General features: G+C 48.4%; 4 protein-coding genes across 4 annotated transcripts; 2 read left to right on the top strand and 2 right to left on the bottom strand.

Moving 5' to 3' along the window:
• Positions 1 to 2,480: 2,480 nt before the first annotated feature.
• ETH_00018780 (uncharacterized protein) lies at positions 2,481 to 6,711 on the bottom strand (the record flags this gene model as incomplete). Its single annotated transcript, XM_013377633.1, has 6 exons — positions 2,481 to 2,552; positions 2,825 to 3,033; positions 3,428 to 3,554; positions 3,880 to 4,055; positions 4,675 to 5,072; positions 5,327 to 6,711. 6 exons carry the CDS (start codon positions 6,709 to 6,711, stop codon positions 2,481 to 2,483), a joined length of 2,367 nt encoding a protein of 788 aa, XP_013233087.1.
• Positions 6,712 to 9,765: 3,054 nt separating this feature from the next.
• Positions 9,766 to 13,450, top strand: ETH_00018775 (RuvB-like 1, putative; the record flags this gene model as incomplete). The annotated part of the gene is made up of 10 exons (XM_013377632.1): positions 9,766 to 9,857; positions 10,003 to 10,199; positions 10,380 to 10,589; positions 10,754 to 11,017; positions 11,536 to 11,676; positions 11,859 to 12,019; positions 12,215 to 12,370; positions 12,556 to 12,648; positions 12,893 to 12,997; positions 13,190 to 13,450. The coding sequence occupies 10 exons, from the start codon at positions 9,766 to 9,768 to the stop codon at positions 13,448 to 13,450; spliced, it is 1,680 nt and encodes a 559-aa protein (XP_013233086.1).
• Positions 13,451 to 14,865: 1,415 nt separating this feature from the next.
• On the top strand, positions 14,866 to 17,722 carry ETH_00018770 (GDP-L-fucose synthetase, putative; the record flags this gene model as incomplete). Its single annotated transcript, XM_013377631.1, has 11 exons — positions 14,866 to 15,077; positions 15,197 to 15,299; positions 15,613 to 15,678; positions 15,828 to 15,910; positions 16,014 to 16,117; positions 16,292 to 16,411; positions 16,579 to 16,737; positions 16,879 to 16,943; positions 17,214 to 17,249; positions 17,348 to 17,414; positions 17,667 to 17,722. The coding sequence occupies 11 exons, from the start codon at positions 14,866 to 14,868 to the stop codon at positions 17,720 to 17,722; spliced, it is 1,071 nt and encodes a 356-aa protein (XP_013233085.1).
• A 509-nt stretch (positions 17,723 to 18,231) lies between these two features.
• On the bottom strand, positions 18,232 to 22,473 carry ETH_00018765 (uncharacterized protein; the record flags this gene model as incomplete). The annotated part of the gene is made up of 13 exons (XM_013377630.1): positions 18,232 to 18,328; positions 18,461 to 18,630; positions 18,759 to 19,003; positions 19,214 to 19,425; positions 19,671 to 19,796; positions 19,918 to 20,107; positions 20,280 to 20,328; positions 20,483 to 20,566; positions 20,727 to 20,890; positions 21,042 to 21,198; positions 21,419 to 21,663; positions 22,029 to 22,097; positions 22,278 to 22,473. The coding sequence occupies 13 exons, from the start codon at positions 22,471 to 22,473 to the stop codon at positions 18,232 to 18,234; spliced, it is 2,004 nt and encodes a 667-aa protein (XP_013233084.1).
• Positions 22,474 to 23,181: the final 708 nt, after the last annotated feature.

Genomic DNA, 23,181 nt, shown 5'->3' with positions numbered 1-23,181 from the left:
GCTCCTGCCTTGTTCTCCAGTCCAGATGAAGCTGGACTTGCGTAGCTGCGGCTCTTATTTCCTTCTCTCCGTTTCCGCACAAGTTTGTAAAGAGTTTATATCCAAAAGTTATTCTTGAGCTCCAGTTTAATTCCAATTTCACGGACAACTGCTGCTGCTTTCCTGGTGCAAAGCTTCTCTGGCCGCTGTGGCCACACACATGTTTACATTCGCAATACTTTTATTTATACTTACTTTTTCACCTTTATATTATTCATTTACTTATTTCTTAGTGCTGGAAGCCTTGTTTCTAAAGAGCGCCTTGGAGTTTCCCCTGGCTGGCTCTGGAGGCTTCCCAGAGGCTTCCCTTCTAGCCCACGTCTTCTGCACTCAATTATAATTGGAGAGATATTCTCATTTGATGTTTGGTAATGGTATTTATGAATCAATTTAATCATAATTTAGTGCAAAAGGTGCTACCAAACGAGAATATGTCTTTAAGAGAGTTCAGATTCGATTCAGAAGTTCCTGACTGCACTGGCTGGATCCCCGCGGGTCCAGGTTTCTGGAGCATATCTTCTTTAATGGCATAAATATAAGCCTAAAATAGCATAAATAAAACATTTAACTATTACTTATCCTTAATGACGCTTTGCTGCGGCTATTCGAGCAAGTCAGCTCAGAAGAGCTGCAAAATAAGGGTTTGCAGCAGCAAAACCCCAAACCCTAAACCCTTAAACCCTTAACCCTAGATGCATGAAATGTTTCCATCTCGAGAAACATCAGATTAAAGTTTTTCTGCTTTTATTAAAGCTGCTGCAAATGGAAAATGAAAATGAAAATTGACAGGTTATAGGTTGAAAAAATGAAACGAAACATCTGAATGCAGAAACAAGAAATAAAAGTCTGCACTTGAGTGCCTAAACAGCTCATTTTCAAGCTTTTTCAAATTCATTTTATTGTTTCTTCCATTATAAATAAATTGCAATGCACTATCAGATTATAAAGGCACAAATGGGCGTATATTCTTGCAAATGCGCACACGCATGCAACTATATCTGTACACCGCATGCAAGCATCTGCAGCCAATGCAATCTGTGCACACAAGTACATATACTATATATACTTGTGAGTGCCTTTTTGTGATCTTCACTGTTGCTACTTTTGCTGCTGCTGCTGCTTCCGCTGCTGCTCTTGCTGCTGCAGCCGCAATACGCAAATGCGCGCGATTGCATCAATTTCTGTTATATGCAACGGTTTCGCTGCTGCTGCTGCCGCTGCTGCTGTCGCTGCTGCTGATGCCGCTAGTGCTGGGGATGACTGCTGTGTAAGTGTCTCTTATAAACCTGAAGATGGAAAACCATTCCTCTAGAGACCGCGCACAGACGGACTTGCCGTAAATTACAAAACTTGACTCCGGGCGCATTGAGTAGCGGGGGTCTGGCTGCTGAAACCAGGTGGGATATCTGGAAACAGAGTGACGAAACACCAAAAAATAAACAAAAAATGCAAAATTAATCAAATATAAACATTAAATCTTATTCATAACTAGAAATGGAGTCGATCGATAAACAAAAAATGCAAAAATAATCAAAAATGATCATTAGATCTCATACCTGGAAAAAGAGTGCGGAAACACCAAAAAACAAAAAATGCAAAAATTAATCAAATATAAACATAGAATCTTATTCATACCTGGAATTTGAGTGAGAAAACAGGAAAAAATTGACAAAAAAATGCAAAAACAATCAAAAATGAGCACTAGATCTCATTCACATCTGGAAGCAGAGTGACAAGACACCAAAAAATAAACGAAAAATGAAGAATTAATCAAATATAAACATTAAATCTCACTCACACTTGGAATTAGAGTGACAAAGCGGCAAAAAATAAACAAAAAGCGCAAAAACAATCAAAAATAAACATTAGATCTTATTCCACTTGGTGTTCAACATTTGCTTGAATGCGCTAGGCGCAGTTAGAAAAGCGGCAAAGCTGTTGCAGCCCAAACGGGCTCCAAATGGCGCAGAAAATCATAAAAGGGAAATAAAAAAGAAATAAAAAGAAATAAAAAAGAAATAGGAAGAAAATAAACATTTAAAAAGATTGACTTGGGCGCCGTGGGGGTCTTTTTCGAGCACTTGTTCAGGTTTTCAAGTTTGCTTCTTCGGGTTTTCAGCGAGTGGTTCAGCACAGGGAAATGCAATAATAGACTTTATCAATTCATGAATAAAACAATTAAATATGTTTATATTACAGATTATATATACATTATGTTTAAAATTTATAAGTATACAACATGCATTGCATCATATGTATTTGGGCAATTCATGAATACGCAGAACTAATGCATGATCTGGTAAATTTCATTTATTTGACAAATTATGAATTCTTTCTTCACAATTTGACAAATTATGAATTCTTTTTTCATAATTTGACAAATTGTGAATTCTTTTTTCACAATTTAACGAACTAGGATGGCTTTTTGCAAAAGAAAATGCTCACCGCATGGGGTTGCAGCGCATGACCCACGGCATCGAGCCGAAGCCGATTTCTTTGTACTGTTCGGGCACCTGCATGCAAAAGAGCTCAGTTTTCAGTTTTCTGTCTTTAAATTCCAAAATAAATTCCAAAGTAAATCAAAATAAACATAAATTAAACCAAAATAAACCTAAATGATGCATGCATCCCACAGATTCAAAAGCGCATGCAGCACATGCATGCAAACCCGCCGCGGGGTGGATCCTGCGGTTCCGCACATGCGGGCCTGGGGTTTGGGGCTAGGGTTTAGGGTTTAGGGTTTAGGGTTTGCTGGGGTCCCTGAACGCCGCTTTTCTCGCCGCACATCCTTCGCATCCACGCAGAGAGAGCCGACTTGTCTGTAGTCTCGAAAGTCCTTCCAAGCAGCCACTTGGGCTTGCAAAATGCCTCCAACTGGAGAGTCCAGTTCCCCTCTTTGCGCCAACAGCGGCGCGTAAAGGCCCCACGGCTCGTAGCCAGGCTTCACGTCGTCCGACGGCACTTTCGCGTACAAGTACGGCAGGTAAGAAGTGTCTGCAGCAGCAGCAGCAGCAGCAGCAGCAGCTGAAATCAGCAGAAAGCTGCAAAGAACTCACGCAAATACTGAGAGCTTTATTTTACTTCTTTTACTGCCTTCATGCTGACAATAAAAAATATATATATGTATATATTGAGTACATGTATACAATATATCCACTCAGTATTTATAATATATATATACATTATCTAGATTATATATATATTATTTAATTTATTTAAATACGCATTTATGCATGCATGCATGTGCATGCACATACAGCGGCGATCTGTCGCGTTGGCGCCTCAGTATTGGCTTAGTGCAACTGCTTGCTGCTTGCTGCTGCTGCTTGCTGCTGCCTGTAGCTGCTTGCTGCTGCTGCTGCTGCTGCTGCAGCAAGTGGGAACAAACCTGAAAGGTGCCAGCCTCCGTGGAGGTAGCGGTGGGGTGTCAGTGAAGAGGGGCAGTGTCGGGTGTACGCGTGGCTTTCGTAGACGAAGTCCGTTTTGGCCTCGAGGTGTCGGATGGACTTGTAGGGCTGCGCGAAACGGCGGAAAGCTCGCAATAAACGCGAAAAATGGCATTTAATTGAAGTTAATTTTGCAAATTAAACCACTTTAGCTGCAAACGAAACTCAAAAAGCTGCACATCGTGCAGAAACCGCGTCGAGGCTGCGAGGTTTCGCGCCGGCGCCGCCGCTGCAGCACCTGCTGCTGCGAGCTGCAGCCTGAATTTCGCGTGTCAGTGACAAAATAAAAGCAAATTGAATTAAGTTTTATCTTTTATTGTTATTTCGCAACTAGAAATGAAATATAAATCGATTTAGCTTCATCTTTCCGCTGATCGCCGCTGCTGCTGCTCACCACTGTGTCCACCAGAGGCCCTATTGCATGCGGAAATGGAGTTTCTTTTATTCCCGACATCACTTTAAAGTCCTTTAAGGCCATTGCGTCCACTCTTCCCGGATAGTGCACCAAAACCCAGCCAAACTGCTTCTGCGGCAGCGGCTCGCAGTACTTCAGGTGCCGCAGCCGATCCCCTGCAGCAGCAGCAGCAGCAGCAGCGAAAGCTGATGCGTGCACGTTGTTTAAGGTCTGAAAGAAGCTGTTGAGGTTAAGTGGTATTTATTTATTGCATGCAAATATATACATATGTTGTGAAGCATTTAAATAAAATACTATCTCATAAATGAAAACAAAAAAATAAAAAACTTCGCTGCTTAAGTGTCACCAGTTGCAAACGGAATAAACATTTTGATTTTATAAACAGATTAGAATTTTAAATTGAAGATATCTTTATATTTCATAGTAATAATATTCAAGTAAGACTTAAACTTTAAAAACAAAAGAGAAAAGAATATTCCACATTTGCAATTACCAAATAAAAAAGCAAAATGAAAACGAGGTGCATGCAAACAAATGGAGATAAACCAAAAGGCAAATAAATATGAAAACAAACAAAAGCAAAGAACCAAAAATCAGGAAAAATGCATGCAGGCTTGCATGCGCATGCAGACACATTAAAAAAAGCCCTGAGCATGCGCTGCAAAGCCAGGAAAGCGGAAGCGCATGCAACGCAGAAGGGGGAGTTAAATGGAGGGGAGAGAGCTGAACTTAGTGGTTTTAAAAAGACAAAAACGGGGAAGTTCGGAGACTCACCCATGACGATTTCGTCCACGTCGCTAACCAGAATTAGGTCTTCGTCTTGCAAAAAGCCAGGGGCCACGTGGGCGTTGCCGTGGCCCGCAGCGCCCGCGTTGAGCTGCGCCAACATGTGCAGCAAAGAGTCTCTTTGGAACATTTCGAATTCCCAGCAGGCGTCTTGGTCTGCGAGGAGTCTGCGGCTGCAGCTTTCCGCCACGGGAAGCGAGGCTGCGAACGGCTGCACCAGGTGAATAATTTTCTTTTCAAAAGCTGCAAATCTTTTTCGATTCCGTTCGAAAAAAAGCGGCTTCTGAAACACCCCCAGCGTGTGCTGGTGCGCCTCCGCAACCACGAAGTAGTCCACCGTGTGCTGCAGCTCGTGCCACCGGATTTCCAGAAGATCCAAGTCGTAACTGCAGACAAAAACCCGACATTCCAATAATTAATGGTAATTCAACGCAAATGACACTTTGGTTCCGCAAGTTCCCGCCCTTTTCACATTCAGATCGAGAGGTTTCCCTCCGCGGCGGCGGAAATTGCAGAAACCGCGCGCGGGGTGTACAGACACCCGGGAGTTCGCTACTTCTTGCGCGTTTCACAAACGAGGGAATCCTTCCAAATTTGAACTCAAATTGGATTTAATTCTGAATTTGAATTGCAAACTTACCCCAAAATTACAGCGTCGACGATTTTTACGGGCTTGGGCCGCGGCTTTCCCGAGAAAAACCCTCGGTGAATTTCCCGCGCAGCTTTGCAGTAGTCGTCGATCAGCACATAATTGTCATGATCTTCAGGAATTGAATAAAGCCCCGACTCCCCTTGCTTTTGCTTCTCAGCAAGACTCTGCCGAGGACCTGACGAGTTCACGCCAGGGGCTGCTGCTGCAGCTGCTGCTGCACCTGCTGCTGCAGCTGCCGCATCACCCGCTGCAGCACCTCCTGCAGCGCCTGCCGCAGCACTTCCTGCAGCACCTGCCGCAGGACCTGCTGCAGCACCTGCCGCAGCAGCAGCAGCTGGGGAGGCGCGTTTGCTGCGGGCCTGCCACTGCTCGCGCTGCAGCGGCTGGACCCAGTAGCCCCTGGGGGCCCCGCAAGAGGGCTCGAGGGGCACGGGGGGCTGCAGCTCCAAGTAGGGACTCATGAGGGCGAGGAGGGCGTTGGCGTCTTGGCGAAAGAACTGGTGCATGAAGTGGTCCACTGGCCACCAAATGGTCAGCAGCTTCCGCAGGTACTCCGCGAAGTGGTACTGCCACCTGGCGCGGGCCCACCAGCGCTGCAGCCGCAGCGGCAGCAGCTGCAGCGCCAGCTGCAGCGGCGGGCAGCAGCAGCCGCTGCTGCTGCTGCTGCTGGAGTCCGAGTCTTCTTTTTTCTCTTCGAAGCCCCAGCAGATCCGCTGCGGGTCGCCCAGGAAGCGCGAGGGCAGCAGCAGCTGCGTGTGCACCCCCAGGGACTGCAGCAAGTCCTCGTTGGAGTCGCTTTGCTGCAGCAGTTTGGAGTCTTTTTGCTGCAGCAGTTGCTGCAGCAGCGGCGCCTTCAGCAGCCCTTTGCGGCGACACTCGGAAAATATGAAAGCAGCAGTCAGCATTTCCTGAGTTAAGTCCAATCCGGAGATTTCCGAAAGGCCAGAAAGCCCAGAAGTGAAGTCCGAAGACTCCAACTGACGCGCCTGCTGCAGCAGCGCGAGCTGCTGCGCTGCGCTGCGCCTTGCGAAGCGCTGCGCCCAGTGTACGTACACCTGAAGCGGCTCCGCCTCCCCCGCGGCCCGCAGCGCCGCCAGCAGCTGCGGCTGCTGCTGCAGCAGCTCGTGGGCCTGCTGCAGCACCAGAGAGGGCGGCCGCAGCAGCTCGGGGCTGCTGCAGAGGGCCTCCCCCACTTCGTAGTTGAACAGCCCGTAGCTGCTTTCGAAAAATCTGTTTTTGAGGGAGTGGCCGTGTGGCGAGCTCCAGTGGACCAGCACCAGCTGCGCGGCGAGCTGTACAGACACCAGAAGCGGCAGGTACACCAGCACCCACCGCCGCCACCGAAGCTGCAAAACTCGCCGGAAGTGAATCATTTTGATTCCAAAGTCCACTTCTCCTCTTCTGCAATTAGCTGCTTCCAGCTCCCGAGGGCCCGCTGCTGCAGCGGAGCGCGAGAGATCGGGGGCGTGCAGACTCCATCAAGACAGCGGCGCAGCCACGCCGGGCGGCCGCGGCCAAGGGCAGCCCCCAGCCCCAAACTCTCCGACTTTCCAGGATCTTCAGACTTTAAATTGCATTTGAAGACTCGAAATGCAGAAGATCGCAAATTCGGGGGCCCCGGGCCCTCCAAATTCAGCCCACCAGCTCGAATGGTGGACCCCCCGGGTCGCAGTCAGCAACTCCGTTGCGGCGAACCCTCCAGCGAGTTCGGCGCTTCTCTAAAAGCCAAAATTCAAATATTTAAAACAAATTGTCAAAAACTTCATCAGTTCTGACTGCGGCTTCCGGTTTCAAGCCTCGGGCCCCAGGTCTGCTGGGTCTAGCCGAGATTGGGTGTACGTACACCGCAGCACCGGCGCCGGCTCTCGGTGGAACAACTCCTCTGTCTTCATTTTTATTGTTCCTTAGGGAAATTTTCATGTTATTTAATGCTAATTTTTCTTTTTTTGCAGTGAGACTGCAAGTCTAGGCCGGGTTTACCCCCCATTGAGTCGGTGGTGGCCCCCGTCAAGTGAGGCAGCGCATGTGCAGCGCTGGGCACTGCAAGGGGCGCAGAACTCGCGCGAAATATCCGAAAAGATGAATTTAAATAAAGATTAAAATTAATTTTACATTTTATGTTTCAAATTAAAGGCGCTTTTAGTGTGTACAGGCACTCTACGCGCAAGCGGCCTCACTCCGCCAGGTGCAGCGCCAGTCCCCGCCAAAGCTCTTGTGCTTAAAATGCCATTTGTTCATAGCGACGCATTTATAAGTGAAATAGACGCAGCTCACTAAATGCCTCTTAGTACAAAACTTGCATCCAAATTCTCCTGAGAATGCAACCCACGCAAAGCTTCAAACATGGAGTGGCTTATATACATATATATACATACATATGCATATATGTGTACATATATATATATATGTGTGTATATATATATACATATTAAGAGACACAACGATTTTTTAAATAACAAAGAGGGGCTTATATGCATATATATAAACTATACATATATATATATAAATATGTATATATATATATTTTTTTTTTATTAGGAGATAAATCATTTTATCTCTTAATATCTATATATACAAATTTACATAAACTTCGCCTTTAGGACATATGAGGACTAGGTCGAGAGCTGTGGGGATGGGGCAAAAGGAGCAGCAAGCTTTGCTGCAGTTCATATGCTGCGACTTCGAAAACAGAAAGTTTAAAAAAAAGAAATTTGAAATTAAAAAAGACTTCTGCTGCAGCCAGTTTGCTGCTGCTCTAATGCCAAACAATAAACTCAAAAGACACCCGAAAATGAATTTTTTGAATTTGATTTGAAGTGCTAATTCGCCTGCTGTAGTTACACTGCAGAAAGCGAAACTGTTATGCAAAGAAATCCTGAAAAAAAGACTCTGAACACATAAATAGATAACATATAATATATATAATAGAATATATGTATAGAACATATGTATAGAACATATATAATATAATATACATATATATATACTTCATAGATTTATACATATATAATATATTTATCATTTCCTTTATTCCAATTATACGTTAGCCGACTCTTCCATCTGGGCGCTCACGATTGGGGTGTACAGACACCGTGGCAATCGGGAGGAGCAAAAGCTGCAAAATGGCGGCTGCCGGAGAAGAGTTGAAAGTTTGTAAATTTATTTTAGTTTGATTTTTATTTCTTTTTTAAATTGCACAGCGCATGCAAGTAATCTTATAGCACTGGGTTTGAGAGAAATGCTGTTAAATTTAACTCATCAAATCGAATTTAACTGCATTTAGTAAATGCACTCAATAAATACATTTAACGAATGCATTTAATAATTGCATTTAATGAATATATTTAACGAATGCATTTAAAAAATATATTTAACAAATGCATTTGAGCCTTTTGAACATATAATGAATTTCTTTGAGCTGCCTGAGTGGCTTAGTGAGCGGTCAGTTCCTTTGCGCTAAAAGTCTCAATTTAAATCCTATTTTGTTTTCTTTTTTTTATTTTTTGTTTCATTTATTAATTTTTTCTGATTCCCTTCGCTTCTCTTTCTGTTTCTTCCCCAGTGGCTTCAATTTGTTTCTTTTTATTTCTTTTTTTCTTTTAGAAGAATTCAATAAAGTGCAAAAGTTGAAATAAATGGTCTGTGGACGAGAAGTGAAACTCTAGCAACAAATATTAATTTCGCAAATATCAAATTCGCAAATATTAATTATCCAAATATCAATTTTGCAAATGTTAATATTGCAAATGTTAATTTTGCAAATATTAATTTTGCAAATATAATTCTTTAAGTGGGACTTCTTCTTGTGGGATTTAAGTCAAATTCACAAATAAATTAATATTCATTTTTATTTATTTAAATTTTACTTCTTTTCGGTTTCGGCTTTTTGGCCGTTAGGAGGCGTTCTGCGCATTTGGCCTGAAATGAAGCTTTTTGGAATTTGACCTGATTCTCAAATAAATAAAAAAATAAAAAAATAAATAAATAAATAAATATATTTAATTCGAATTAAATGAATAGAGTGGGCCAGTAAAACGAAGGAAGAGCAAAGGGCAATCGGCGGAGAGGGTGGCTGCATGCATGGGAAGCGAAGAAGTCGAAGAAGTGAATTATTTCGGGGATTTCGGGGAAATTTGAATTAATTGTGTTTTAAATGCAAAATAAAAATATTCAATTCAAAAACGAACGCAATTAATGGACAAAAGACCCCAGCCTTCCGTGCGAGTCTGCTCGTCCCACAGGCCGCGAGAAGCTCGTTTGCATGCAGCAGCTCCGCCTCAGGCGACCCTGAAACTCGCATTTTTCTTCATTTTTGGGAGCTTGCAAAACAATTAAAGACCAATTAAGAGTCCTCCGCAGGAGATCTCGGGTTTTGCGCGAAAGCCGCAGCAGCAGCAGCAACTGGGGTCTCGAAGCCCCGGGCGGAAATGGACGCGGATCCGAGCCCCCCCGTGGCCGCTGCAGCAGCAGCAGCAGCAGGAGCTGCAGGAGCTGCAGCAGCAGCAGCGCCGCTCTCCAGGTGGGGCTTTCTGTGCTGCTTCCCAGGCCGCATGCACGTACCCCGCTAGCTGTGCAGCGCAGCCGGCGGGTCCGGAACTGGCGCAGCTCCTGAAAGAGCGCTGCCGCTGCTGCTGCTGCTGCTGCTGCTTGCGTTTGTGCTCTAGCGACGGCGTGAAAGTCACTGCTTCCGGGCTCACGAAGCAGCAGCAGCAGCGAGTTGCTGCACACAGCCACATCCGCTCGCTGGGGCTGGCAGCAGATGGCTCCGCGCTGCAGCAGGCGGGGGGCATGGTGGGCCAGCTGGAGGCGCGGGAGGCCGCGGGGATCATAGTGGACTTGATAAAGGCGCGAAAGCTGGCGGGTAGGCGGGCTGTCTTCGCGCGAATTTCGCGACTTTCTTCCGGATTAAACTTCCCTTTTCTCCTGCTGATTGTTAATAAGTTGCAAATGTTTCGTTTTAGTGAAAAATGCAGAAAAAATGACGAAAAATGACAAAAAAATCACCTTTTTCATGTACAGTTCATGAACTTTGCGTCCGCAGCTGCAGCAACGCCGCAGCTGCAACAGCAGTTGCTGCAGCAACGCTGCAGCTGCAGCAACGCTGCAACTGCAGCAACAACGGTGCAGCTACAGCAACGCTGCAGCTGCAGCAACGGCTTTGCTGCAGCAACACTGCAGCCGCAGGAAAGCTGCAGCGTTGCTGCAGGAAAGCTGCAGCAACGCTGCAGCGTTGCTGCAGCACTGTTGCAGCGTTACTGCAGCGTTACTGCAGGGTTACTGCAGCTTTGCTGCAGCATCGCTTCAGCGTTGCTGCAGCGTTGCTGCAGCGTTGCTGCAGCGTTGCCGCAGCGTTGCTGCAGCAAAGTAGCCGGCGGAAAGGCGGCAGCAGCAGAGTGCTGTTTGCTGCTGCTGCAGGCCAGGCGCTGCTGCTGGCTGGCCCCGTGAGCTCCGGGAAGACGGCGCTGGCGATGGGGATCTGCGGGCAGTTGGGGGCGGGAGTGCCGTTTGTGCCGCTCTCGGCCTCTGCGGTGTTCAGCAGCGAAGTCAAAAAGACAGAAGTGCTGCTCGAGCACTGCAGAAGAGCCCTCGGCCTTCGCATTCGCGAAGTCAAGGAAGTCTTCGAGGGCGAAGTTGTCCAGCTCGCTGCAGAGGAGGCCGAGAACCCCCACGGCGGCTTCGGTGCGACGCGGTTCTTGAACTCCACCAGGACCCACGGAAACACGCCGAAAGTCCCATTCTCTCTGCGTTATCCTATTCAATTTCGGCTTTTAAACACCCAAAATGACTCGAGAAATGCCAAGAGTGTCATTATCTTGCCTTATTTTCTTGAATTTGGGCTTGGAAACATCCCAAAATGACTCGAGGAACACCAAGGATCTCATTATCTTTGCTTTATTTTCTTGAATTTCGGCTCTCCAACACCCAAATGACTCGAGAAATGCCAAGAATGTCGTTGTGTTCGCTTTATTTTCTTGAATTTGAGCTTGAGAACACCCTAAAATGACTCGAGGAATATCAAGAATGTCATTATCTCGTTGTATTTTCTCGAGTTTGGGCTTGAATACATCGTAAAGTGACTCCAGGATCATCGAGGATGTCATTGTCTTGATTTATTTTCTTGAATTGGAGCTTTAAAACACGATAAAATGCTCAAAGGGACTTCACGTGGTCGCTTCTGGCTTGCTGCTTGTCTGCAGGCAAATGCATCAGCGCCGTAATGCTGACACTCAAAACGGTCAAGGGAATGAAAACCCTCCGGCTGGCCCCCCAGCTTCACGACTCGCTGCAGAAGGAGAAAGTGCGAGTCGGAGATGTGGTATTTATTGAGGCCAACACGGGTGAGAAGCAGAATGAGTTGAAGCCGCTTTCTGAATACCAGCATCAGCCACCCACGAATCATAGCCTCGATCAGGCCTCAGGGCCCCCCTTTCGAAGCTTTTTGAGCATTTGTTTATTGAAAAACAGAACGAGGCACTTGAATGGTGTCTCTGTTCCTGCAGTTCAATCTTTTTTGCTTCAGGAATCGTGAAACGCGTCGGCCGCAGCGACGCCTACGCCACGGAATTCGACCTCGAGGCCGAAGACTTCGTGCCAGTGCCCAAGGGACATGTAGAAAAAAAGAAAGAAGTTGTGCAAACTGTTTCTCTTCATGATCTAGACGTGGCCAATGCAAAGCCTCAGGTGCGCTTCGCCTGATGGCGCCTCCGCAATGCAAATGCAGTAGAAGGGACTTGGGGCTCTCGTTTTCAGGCCGATACCTACAGCAGGGGATCTTATTGAACTTAAATATCACTTATATTATCATCTTAGTTAGTGTCTTTCGGCTGGAAGGGCTTACAAGAGAGGATGGGCTTGCAGTGCTGAGGTGGTGTTCAGGGAGGTACCGATGTCTTGTCCATGATGGGCGCGTACATGAAACCCCGCAAAACTGAAATTACGGAGAGACTGCGAGAGGAAATAAACAAAACTGTCAACAAATATATTGAGCAGGGCGTGGCGCAGCTGATTCCGGGCGTTTTGTTCATAGACGAAGTACGTCGCGGGGTTAGCAGTCCATTATTTGGTCTGTTTGATGCGATTGCATGCTTTTGGACCCGAAACTTTGTTGTAAACAGTTGAACAAAAGGGCTAGGAACAAAAAATTAGTCGAAATAGCTCTGTAGACCTCATCAGTTCACGGTGTTCATGGTGTCTGTGGGTTGCACTCCGCCTCTTAGGTTCATATGCTGGACATTGAATGTTTCTCCTTCCTCAACCGCGTCTTGGAGTCTCCCATGAGTCCCATTATCGTGTTTGCTACAAACCGTGGTGTAAGGCGCCCCTCTTAGGGTGACAGCACCTTCTGTAGCTTCGTAGTACCATTAAAGTGGTCTTTTGGTGGGCCTTGCATTCCAAGCCATTTCTCGAAGTTTTCAGCGAAAGGCAATTGCATTTGAATTGCGTTGGGGATGCATTTTGCTGAGTGCGTATGTTCGTCGTTAGTTGCATTTGGCGGCAGCTGCTGCACCGTTTTAAACTTTTGCTGCAGTGTGAAGATTCCTTTTGCTGTTGCAGGTCAGCACAGTTCGCGGGACAGATTCTGTAGAGCCCCACGGCATGCCTGTGGATCTTCTAGATCGGCTTTTGATAATAAAGACGCAGCCGTACACAGTTTCAGAAGTACGTGGGTTGCGGACTACTGCAACTAGTGACCGTGCATGCACAGCTTTCCATCTGCCCAGCAGCAAAGGCACCAGAGAAATTGTTTGCAGAGGTCTTTTCTCCAATATGAAAAGAATTATTTATTGATTTTTAAGTGAATTGTGTCCCAGTATGACAGTTTCCCGGTTTATCCTCCGATTTCCACTTCAGGTGGTCCAGGTGATCCAGCTGCGCGCAGCGGTGGAACGCGTGAACTTGTCGCCAAGTGCTTTAGAAGCCCTCGGCGAAATCGGCGCGCAGACTTCGCTGCGCTTCGCGCTGCAGCTGCTGGAGCCCTGCAGGCTGGCAGCAGAGGCGCGGGGCTCCGAAGTAGTGGAGCCAAACGACGTGGCAGATGTGGACTCCCTCTATCTCGACGCGAAGGCCTCAGCAGTGCGGCTGGCCGAGCAGCGCCACCGCTTTCCTTCTTGAGTGGCCTGCTGCGCAGCAGCAGTTGGAGGCGGGCATTCAACCGGTTCTTGTCTATTTGTTACCTTTCAGTGACCCAGTTCGCACCAGTTTGCCGAAAGTTCCAATTATAGACGCCCCAAACAGTCAGTGTAGCCTCTACAGGCTCCGAAATCTCTTAGCTAGGCCGCCTGGCTCTCAGCCGAGAAAGTATGGATTGCAGAAATTCCATTTCTAAGGCACAGGGAAAAGCCCTGTTAAGTCCTGCTATGCTCCACGGGGTGTTTGCCGCTAACGGAGTCTCGTACTCACAAGAAACTAGACGTTTTTGACAAAGCTGCTAAAAGCTGCTGCGTACAAACACGGGGACTTCGTACACATTGATATTTCGTTTTCATTCTGGGCGCGAGCACCCTGGGGTGGCTGGGGAGCGGCTCGGCGTGAGCATCTTGCGGCCATATTTGTGTCTTCAACACGCTTTTTCTGTGGACACTTCTGTAATTTCTACACATTTGAAGAAGGCAAAGGCAAAGCCTCTTTTGTGCAGTTGACCCCATACCTGTTGCGGCTGCGCTGCAGCTGCGAGTGCGCGCAGCTTCAGCTGCGCGCGCTCGATATCGGTGTGCAGGCTAGGGAAATGCAAGGAACATCCCGGAGAAAATGAAGTGCAATAAAGAAACAAAAACACAGAAACGTGGGATACACTGTGGTTTTGAGCCCGTTTGGGCTAACACGCTCCCGTGGACCACTGAGTTTCCCATCAGCGACCACTCGTGTGACGCGAACATGTGCCTTGCATGCGCATGCAGCGACTCGCTTCATCGTATTCCTTTAAAGGCTTATTAAGATCATCAAAACCGTCACAACCACTATACTTTGCTGCGCCGCTGCGTATTTGCCGGAAAAGCGCTGAGGCGGACCCCGTTCCTTGGCCGCTAGAGCACGTGGCGGACGGCAGAAGCTTGAAGCTTCGTTTAGCAAAATATGTACAACGGGTGAATGCAGGGCTTTGTTGAGAATGGGAAAAGGCTGATGTGCAGCCGTATAGTTCAAATGGGCCGTGGAGCTGCGCAACAACACAAGTTTCGCCGCAGCCACTGCCGAGTGCAGATATATGCCTCATCGTCTTTGTGTTTAAGTAAAGCGAGCATTATTTGCTGACAACAAGCTGTTGAATTCCAATGCTAAGTCGTCACGCGTGCTGTGAAACCTGCAGCTGCGACTGGAGCACAACGACCGGCAGCAGTCTGAAGTTTTCAAAGCTCTTATACGAGTTCTCTGTCACTCAGGCCGAAAGAACAACAGCGGCTCACGCTCTGCAAACCTTGTGGTCCTCAAGTTTCAAGTCGAGGCCCCCTGAAGTGAACAAACGAAGGAAAGGAAGCAAAGCTGTAGTTGTTGGAGCTGCAGAGCTGCAGACTTCTCCAGTTTGAGCAGCAATGACTCGGCCCGGCGTAGCTTTGGTGCGGAAACTGACGGCCATCACCCACGGCTGCAGTTTTCAGCCGCGGGAAAATGTCTGTCTCGTTCTGGGGGGCACAGGGCTGCTGGGAAAGGCGCTGAAGTCCACGGTGGAGGAGCTCGAGGCGCAGGCCGGCGATCTCGACGGCTACGGCTTCGTCTTCGTCGGATCTAAAGATGCAGACTTGAGGTGACTGGCCTCTGAGGCGGGGCGGCTGGGGCAGCACAGATCAGCTTCCCTCCCCACAAGCGGGGCCGCTGCACTCTTTACTTGGCTTTTGCGGGGCCTTTTGTCGGTGAACTCTGCAGAGTTTGGCAGGAAACGCAGCTGCTCTTTCACCGCTATCAGCCCACTGCCATAATTCACCTTGCAGCCAAAGTCGGGGGGCTGTATGACAACATGCAGAACAATGTGAGTGGCCACTCTGTGGCCGCCTTGCAGCAGACTTTGCTTTACAGCTCCTCCTTGATAAGTTATTCTACAGATATGTAGTGAATGGGGTTGGGACTTGATAAAGACTGAAGCAGAGTCTAGCTGTCCTCGGGGTTTTTGCGAGTTGCTGTATTCTGCTGGCCCGAGAGCACTAGATATAGCGTCCCTTACGGTTCAGAATAAACAAAGAGTTGGGCTTAGAGTTTGGAACTTGAAAAGCAGTCGACAACGTGAGTTAGAGTGATATTTGGCTAAGCTGCGAGTCAGTAGGCCGGCTTGTGTTCTTGAGCAGGAAGCGTTTCTCCGTGAGAATGTGCTGATCAACACACATGTAGTTCGCGCTGCATTCGAGGCACAGGTGAGGGAAACAGGCTAAAAATAGTGAATGAAATCCACAGGCTCAAAAATTGTGAATGGAATTCGCAAAGAAACAGCAATTTGCCCGTGCTGGCGCTGAGTTTCCTTGCCGGGGTTTTGCATGTGCATGCGTCTGAGTGATTATCGCAGGTGACCCGCGCCATTTTCTGCCTTTCCACTTGTGCCTACCCCGAACACGTCCCATCGTTGCCTCTAGTAGAGGAATACCTGCAGTGAGTGGCTCCCTGGCATGTTTGAGCAAGGGTTGCTGCTGCTGGGCTCGAGCTGCAACATGGCATCATCTGGGGCTGCCTCTAACGATTCTTTTGCACGCAGCTTGGCGCCTTCTCATCCATCAAACGAGGGATATGCAGCAGCTAAGCGCTTGCTGGAGCAGCAGGTTCGTTTTAGCCGCCAACAGCTGCAGGCGGAAAACCCAGGTACACAAATAACACCCGCCGAGCAAAAGACAGCCTGTGCTGCAGTGACCCCAAGGCAGCCACGGCGCTGTAGCAGCAACTCAACTGCAGCAGCAAGGGGAGCGGTTCAGGTGTCTCGCACTTTAGTCTTGTGAGCTCATAGTTGAACTTGGCCTCCCGCAATGCTCTGAGCAGGGCACACTTTCTCGTGGATATGCGTCTTGCCCTGCAATCTCTACGGGCCCCACGACAACTTTGAGCTAAACAGAGCTCACGTATTGCCCGCCCTTGTGCATAAAGTCCAGATCGCCAAGCGTGAGCCTTCAGCCGCGAGAAGCTGCTTGGCAGTTGCATGCGTATTTGTAGATGGAGTCCTTTGCCACTTCTTGTACTGGCCTCGCATCTTGGAGAAAGCCATGGATGTGTATTATTGGCATGGTGAGTTTATCTGTAATTGCGTTTGAGTTGCGTTGCTTGTGCAGGTGATGGCACCGCATTCACTATCCGTGGCAGAGGAGGGGCTTTAAGGCAGTTTTTATTCAGCGACGACGCAGCACGACTCTTGCTGCTCCTGCTTGTTAAACGAGATATTCCCGAGACGCATTCTTTGCTAAACATGTGCCCTGACTTGCAAGACAGTGGTACGTGCAACCGCGCATGCGTTTCCCAGTTTGCATGAAGACGCACACTAGTGCTTAGATTCAAGTACCTTGAAGGACGCGCGGTGGGAAATGAGACACACAATGCATCAAGTTCCATTCTTTTGTTCTTTTTTTAATCAGAAATCTCAATAAAGGACCTCGCGCTGCTGATCAAGCGCTGTGCGGGATTTGATGGACCAGTACAGGTCAGATGAGGAAGTGCTACAGAGCACGCGCAACATTGCTGCACATGACTTTTATACTGTGGGGTATTTGAATTTATCTTACGGCCTCTGTCGTCGTGACTACCACAGCGCAGCAGAACTGCTTAGCTGCTGTTAGCTGGCGCCATAGAGAGAAGTTTGGCTAGCTGTGGTGATTGACTGGAGTTGTTGGCTCAAGCATGACAACTGGAAGGGATACAGAATTTGCATGTGCAAAGGATTGGGCCGCTGCGCTGTCTGCAATTCCCTCAGTTTGACGAGTTAGCCCCCGAAGGGGTCTATAGAAAGGTGAGCAACAGTTGCTGCTCCTGCGCAACACTAGCCCGCCAACTCTTCCTTCCATTTTGGTTTAGTTTGTTTGATTTGTTTTGCCGCTTTTTGCACAGCCTGCGGACAACTCGAAGTTAAGAGCTGTGATCGGCCAAGAATTCATCTTCACGCCACTCGAGGACGGTAGGCTGCTTTCTTCCGGTTAAGATGAAGGCGCCTGGTGCTGTTAAATATCACAAAGTATCTAAGTATACAAAACCAAGGCAAATCGCCCGCGAAATATGTCCCCTGCATGCGCTTTTAGTTATTCGCCTTAGTTTTTGCGATGCTTGTCTTTGAAACAAGTCCAGGAGATTCCGTAAACTGCAGTAGCACCTCATTATTCGTTTCGCCTCCAAGTGAGAAGTACTGATTTCTTGCATGATTAACTTGCAGGCGTGCAGAAGACTGTGGACTGGTTCTCGGAGAACATCGCACAGGCGCGAACATGAGAAGCAAAGCCGACCAGGAGCAGTTTTTCAGTTCCTCCATTGTAAAACTGCTGAATTGACAATATTGCAGTCTTTTGCGTTCGGAATTATCGCCCCCAGCCGTGTGAGCACAAGGGGAAAAAGTTAACTGCTGCGGGCGCACGACTATTGCCGTGAGCCCGCTTTGCCGTGCGCTGGCGGCGGATACACTGATCCTGCACTGCGCGCGAGAATAGAGAAAGATGGAGTTTCACAGTCGATTTTATTGCTACAGTGTGTGCACTATTTCCCACACTGACAAGAACCAAGCTGCAATAAGTCGGTGATGGGTGGTCAAGCTAGTTTTCAACTCAAACTTGCTGGCTTGCGAAATCGTGGGCACTGTCCACGGGCCCGGCACTTCCAAATAACCTTCATCACCGACGAGGGTTTGCTCCCCATTTCTCGAATACGTTTGCCGTTGCTTCGACTCAACGGTCCTTCGCTGTCCCTCTGTCCCAAAAGCAGTCGCAAACTAACTTGTGGCTTCACTAAAGCTTCAGACTCTGGTCCGTGGCTCGTAGGAGCTGCTCCATGTAAGCATCGTTCCTCTCTGCCGCGGTCAGAGGCTGCGAAGAGGGCGTAGTGCTGCGCAAACAAAGAGTAATAGGGAATAAATATGCACACGGAAGTGAGGCGCTGCCTTTTGTGAAGGAGATCTTGTTGCTGCCTATTGCATGCGGAGAGGAATGCGTAGCCGCGGAATATGCATATTCTTACGGTGGTAGAATAAGAGCGCCTTTTAGGGACCCCTGTGCAGCATCTAGCTTTTTAGCCTTCGATGTTGCGTGGGATCCAATTACAGTTCCCACTGGCTCCATACCGATGCCAAGGCCGTTGACGCCAGCTACTTTCCACCCCTCCGCGAGGGAAATGGGGCGGTAGAACGTCTGACAAACGCCAGCAGACAAAGCCTGCAGATAATGGTGTGGCTGTGTGCTGCGAAAAGTGGGAAAGCAAGCCTCAGGGGTGCAACCAGACTCTTGTGCACTGGCAGACCCGAAGATCTTTGCCTTACTTCTTCACTAAGTGCCATGTCTCTGGCTCTTTGAACTGTGGACGGGAAAGCTTGCTGCGGCGCCTTCGGCGGCGCCGCAGTGAAGTAGACGTTGCGGCGCTTCTGGGCCGACGGCAGCTGCCGAAAGTAATGGGGGGCGTATGCAACAGGGAGTGGAATGCCACCTCCTTGCGAAGGAGCTAGGCCAATGTCATCACTTGGATCCCCTCTACGAGGCATCCCTAGTGGCTGTGCAGCCATGGCGTCTGCAAGAATACAGCGAGACAGCAAACGCGCAAAAAAGAAACAACAACGGAATTGAAAGCACAAAAACTTGCACTGTTAGCTGCTGGGCAGAGGCAGCAGCAAGCGTTAGCCCATCCTTTATTCACGCTACTTAAAACTGGCACTTTGAAAGATTCTCCTGCATGACTTGGGACTTGCACTGGGAACTCTCCAGCACGAACTTTCCTCACTTTTTTCGTTAAGTTCGGATGATAGCACCGACCACGCGTGGCAAGCCCTGCAGGTCGCTGCAGAATAATTGGGACCCCCAGATATGGCCCCTTGCTCCTGTGCTGTCTTGAGTTGTTCCTTCAGTGCTTCTACTTCCTTAGCACGGCTTTGGAGTTTTGCACTCAGCACCAAGATCCAGAAAGCTCTGAGCATCGAGGCTTTGTCATTAGTTCTGATTATGCATCATAAACAACAAGGGCTGCAGCCGCACGATGAAGAACACTCCCACCGGAGACCCCAAAACGACTCATAAGAATAACTTGCATAGCCCTATTATGCAGTAAAAAGCTATTTAGGAAGGATTCTCTACTCTGTCCCAATTAACTACTGCACCTAACTTCGTTGCTTGAAAATTAATTTTTGTTTAACTGGAGCTTTGTCGCGCTAACACATGTACATTCTACCAGTAGAACGCACTTAAAAAAGGATGTCACTAGTGCGCATCCAGTAATGATGGTTTCCTTTCTGAGCTCTGCGCTCGACTTGTTAATGGCCTTTTCCATCGTCTGCACGACGGATTCGCTCATGCAGAAGGAGTACATCCTACAGAAAGCAGCAACAGAGGCACACTTGAAATGTCGTTGAAATTAATTCAGTTTCCTGAAGATAAAGAACAACTAAGTGAAATGGGGAAAAATGGCAAGAGTGCTGCGCTGCAGCCTACCGGCGGAAAGCGTAGGCAAGCAGCCTGGTTTGTGCCATGTTGAGGACTGCACAGACAGACTGTAACTTTATCCTTGTGAGCTCCATTTCCAAAGTCCTCACATTGCCTCCTTGGAAAGCGAAAGAACCCATGTTAGCAGGAGACTCCAGCCGCTCCCTCTGCGAAGTCGCTAGACCCATGCTGGGGGTGCCTGCAAAGCCACACAAAGCCAGACACAGCTGAAGCTACTTCATAAGAGCTGCTGTTAATGCAGACACTGCAGCACAGATTTCGACTCCTGCTGCAAGTGAGTCTTCGTTCAGTGGATCTCTCTCGCGGCGTTAGTCATGAAACGCGGTCTGAGTGTCGGAGGCGAGGCGTACCACTCTTTGCGATAGATCCTTCGTAATGCTGATGAGAAGGCCAGTTCCCCTGCAGCAGAGCTCATTTTGTAGAAAGAACGCAGTGATCCTTGCAAAAAAGGTGCACATTTCTTTTGCAAATACGACAGAAGAAGGCTAAGTGTCTGCAGGACAGCTAGCTTTGAATAATACCACCGGCAGAGCAGTGGGGGGCCCAAACGCACTTCATGCTTCCCAACAAGAGCAGCTTCTTGCTGCAATAAGCGGTCTCGGCGGCTTTTTTCAGTGTGGAGTTGCATTTCTTGTATCTATTGCATGCAAAAAACGCAAAGACAATTGCAGAGGAGACCAGATGTAGGCGACTGAAGTAGAAACTGCCTTGTCCCCCAGAAGGACCCGCAGGTTTTCTCATTCGTAACGTCGCAGCCATAGAAAGGAACCCGCATAGCCACTCCTTCTGTCAATTACCTGTGCCTGGAGCCTCTCATTCTCAGCGAGAAGAATAAGTTGCTCTTGTCGCAGCAGCCGTAGGTGGCTGTCCGTGTACGACTGGACTCCACAGGCGAAACCGTGATTGGCACGGAAGACGGCATGGTCAGTGCCAAATGCATTTTCCAGAAATCTGAAAAGAGCTGCGTTCAAAGCAAGAACAACCAGCGACTTGTACGAATTAGTGATGGAGCCGAGTGTCTACTGCAGCCCTGTACACTGCTGGAAGCAGAAGGGTTCTAGAAAGCATTCATTTGAGTTCTGAGTCCGCGATGTTGTTTGCTTGTCACCCACCTTCTCGCTTCACTGAAACTAGAACACTGTTATTTGTGTACAGCTGCGCCATGTACTGCAGCGCCCTGCCCTTGCGAAGAGCCTTGAATGTCAGCTTCCTCGCCTCAACGAGCGGTAGCGAAGTCTCTTGCAGAAGCTGGAGTTCATCTGACGTGCTCTAGAGGCAGAAGCACAAAAGATTCCACAAAGACAACGCCCAAGTTGTGAAAACTATCGCATACAGGCTCGCGTAGGGCACTATGGAGCGAGCCAATGCTAGGACAATGCACTTGACAAGTTCACCCTCACATCTTGTTCAAGAATGCCCCCACAGGCTCCCTATAAAGTGGTTATGAGGGGCCCAGCCAAATCGCGTCTCACAATCCACTTCGATTTACCTTCAGCTGCGCCTTAAGCTTCTTTGTGTCCGTCTCATACATGCTCATCAAGCTCGCCTTCTCCTCCTGACGCGCGCGCTCGCTCTCCAAGAGCTGCTGCTTCAGATTAGTTACTTGCTCGACATAATTCTTAACTTCTTCCTCATGCTGTTTCATCTGTGCGTTGGTTCTGCGCTCGAAGCGCCGGAGCCGCTTAATCTCTTCTGCTGCCTCCGTCAGCGTGAGACGCACTACGCGTTTCTTTGCTGCAGGAACAGAGAAGTTCAAAAACAAGAAAACAGGTCAAGCAGCCCAGCAGCACTGCGGAGTCCCGCCGGCGCCGCTGTTTCTTAACTCTTACAAAGACCTGCAGAGCAGCCGCGGTGGAAACTTGAATAGAACTATCAGGGCAGTTTGCGTCTACGAAACAGAGGCAGCTCACGCTCGGTTGGGCTATCCCCCGCTGCAGCACAGAATCGCAAAAAAGACGAAAAAGAAAAACAATAAAAAAGTGTCAAGCTGCCGCATTCTGTTCCGCAAGGCTTGCTGTGGTGGATCTCACTAGACTGCAGCCCGTAGAAACCTCTTTGAATAGCTACTAGGGATCAAACTGAATGCATTCATCACTCACGAGAGAAACCGCCATTTTTGTCGGGCTCCGCATTTGACCCTATTTTCTGGGCGCCTGAATTCGAGCCACCTGAAGGCACAAGCAGCAATTCACTGCGAGGCTTTAAGCAGAAGAACACGGAAAGTGAGTACTATTCTCCAAACCTGTGTCAGATAGGGAAAATGCGTGTAAGAATATTGAAATATTCCTCCCATGACAGTGAAATTCCTGCAAAGGCCGGCAGCAGTTGACTGGCACGGGCATTCTCACCTCTTTGAGACGGCGCTCGCTGAAACCTTTCATCTGTGCTGTCATTTCCGTCATCTCCGGGATCTTTGGAGCTTCCGGCTGCTCTTGGCTTTGAGCCTATCGCTCGCATTCTCGAGGCGGAAGCAGACCTGGACGGGGAGCCCCGTCCGACGGAGCTTTCTCTCGAAGACGCGTTTCTTGGGGAAGAGTTCGCCATCGTGTGAAGAGGAAAGCCCGCTGGAGTGTGCCCTCAACTCGTTTCAACTGCTGAGACTCTGAGTCCTTGACAGCTGCTGTAGCTCCAAGGTTCAAGTTGTTTCAAAGCAATGCTCTTAAATGCTCAGACGGGGAGCTTTCACAGTGGTCTGAACAGACAAGCCCGCGGGTTGCCCGTCCATGGTAAAATTGCGGAGGCTCTCGAAGCGCGAGAGAAGTATGCTACCTTTAACTTTGGAAAAAATACATATTTCATCAAATATACGGGGACAAAGCGTGTCTGGCGGCCTTTATGGTGGGGCTTCACCGCAGCCGACGCAACAAACTTGCGCCAGAGCAGCTGCCGAGACTGTAGTGAGCGCGGCCTCCCTTACAAGTGTTTCTTTTCTCGCTACATTGGTACATTCACATCAAATTAAGACAAATATTCCCAAATAAACTCTCTTGAGCATGATGATTCCAGTGTGTCTGCTTTTTTCCCGCGGCTTCCCCGAGGCCTGTCTTGGTGTGTGTGTCCTGGCAAGCTGCGCCGGTGACACTGCCATTTCCAATCCCTGGCCTTCTAGCGGAACAGCCTAAGCTAAGTTTGTAGCAAGGGCCAGGTTTTCCTAGTTATATCCTCTCTAGTTAGGCTTCATATGCAGAATAGCAAATGTTCCAGCACCGTACGCTTATGCCAGTGCAGCCTTGTAGTGCTATAGAGACTAGT

This window comes from Eimeria tenella, genomic scaffold (genome assembly GCF_000499545.2).
Source record: "Eimeria tenella Houghton genomic scaffold, Eth_scaff58, whole genome shotgun sequence".
NCBI lineage: Eukaryota > Apicomplexa > Conoidasida > Eucoccidiorida > Eimeriidae > Eimeria > Eimeria tenella.
The sequence above is the reverse complement of the archived record's forward strand: the minus strand, read 5'-3'. Positions and strand labels throughout refer to the sequence as shown.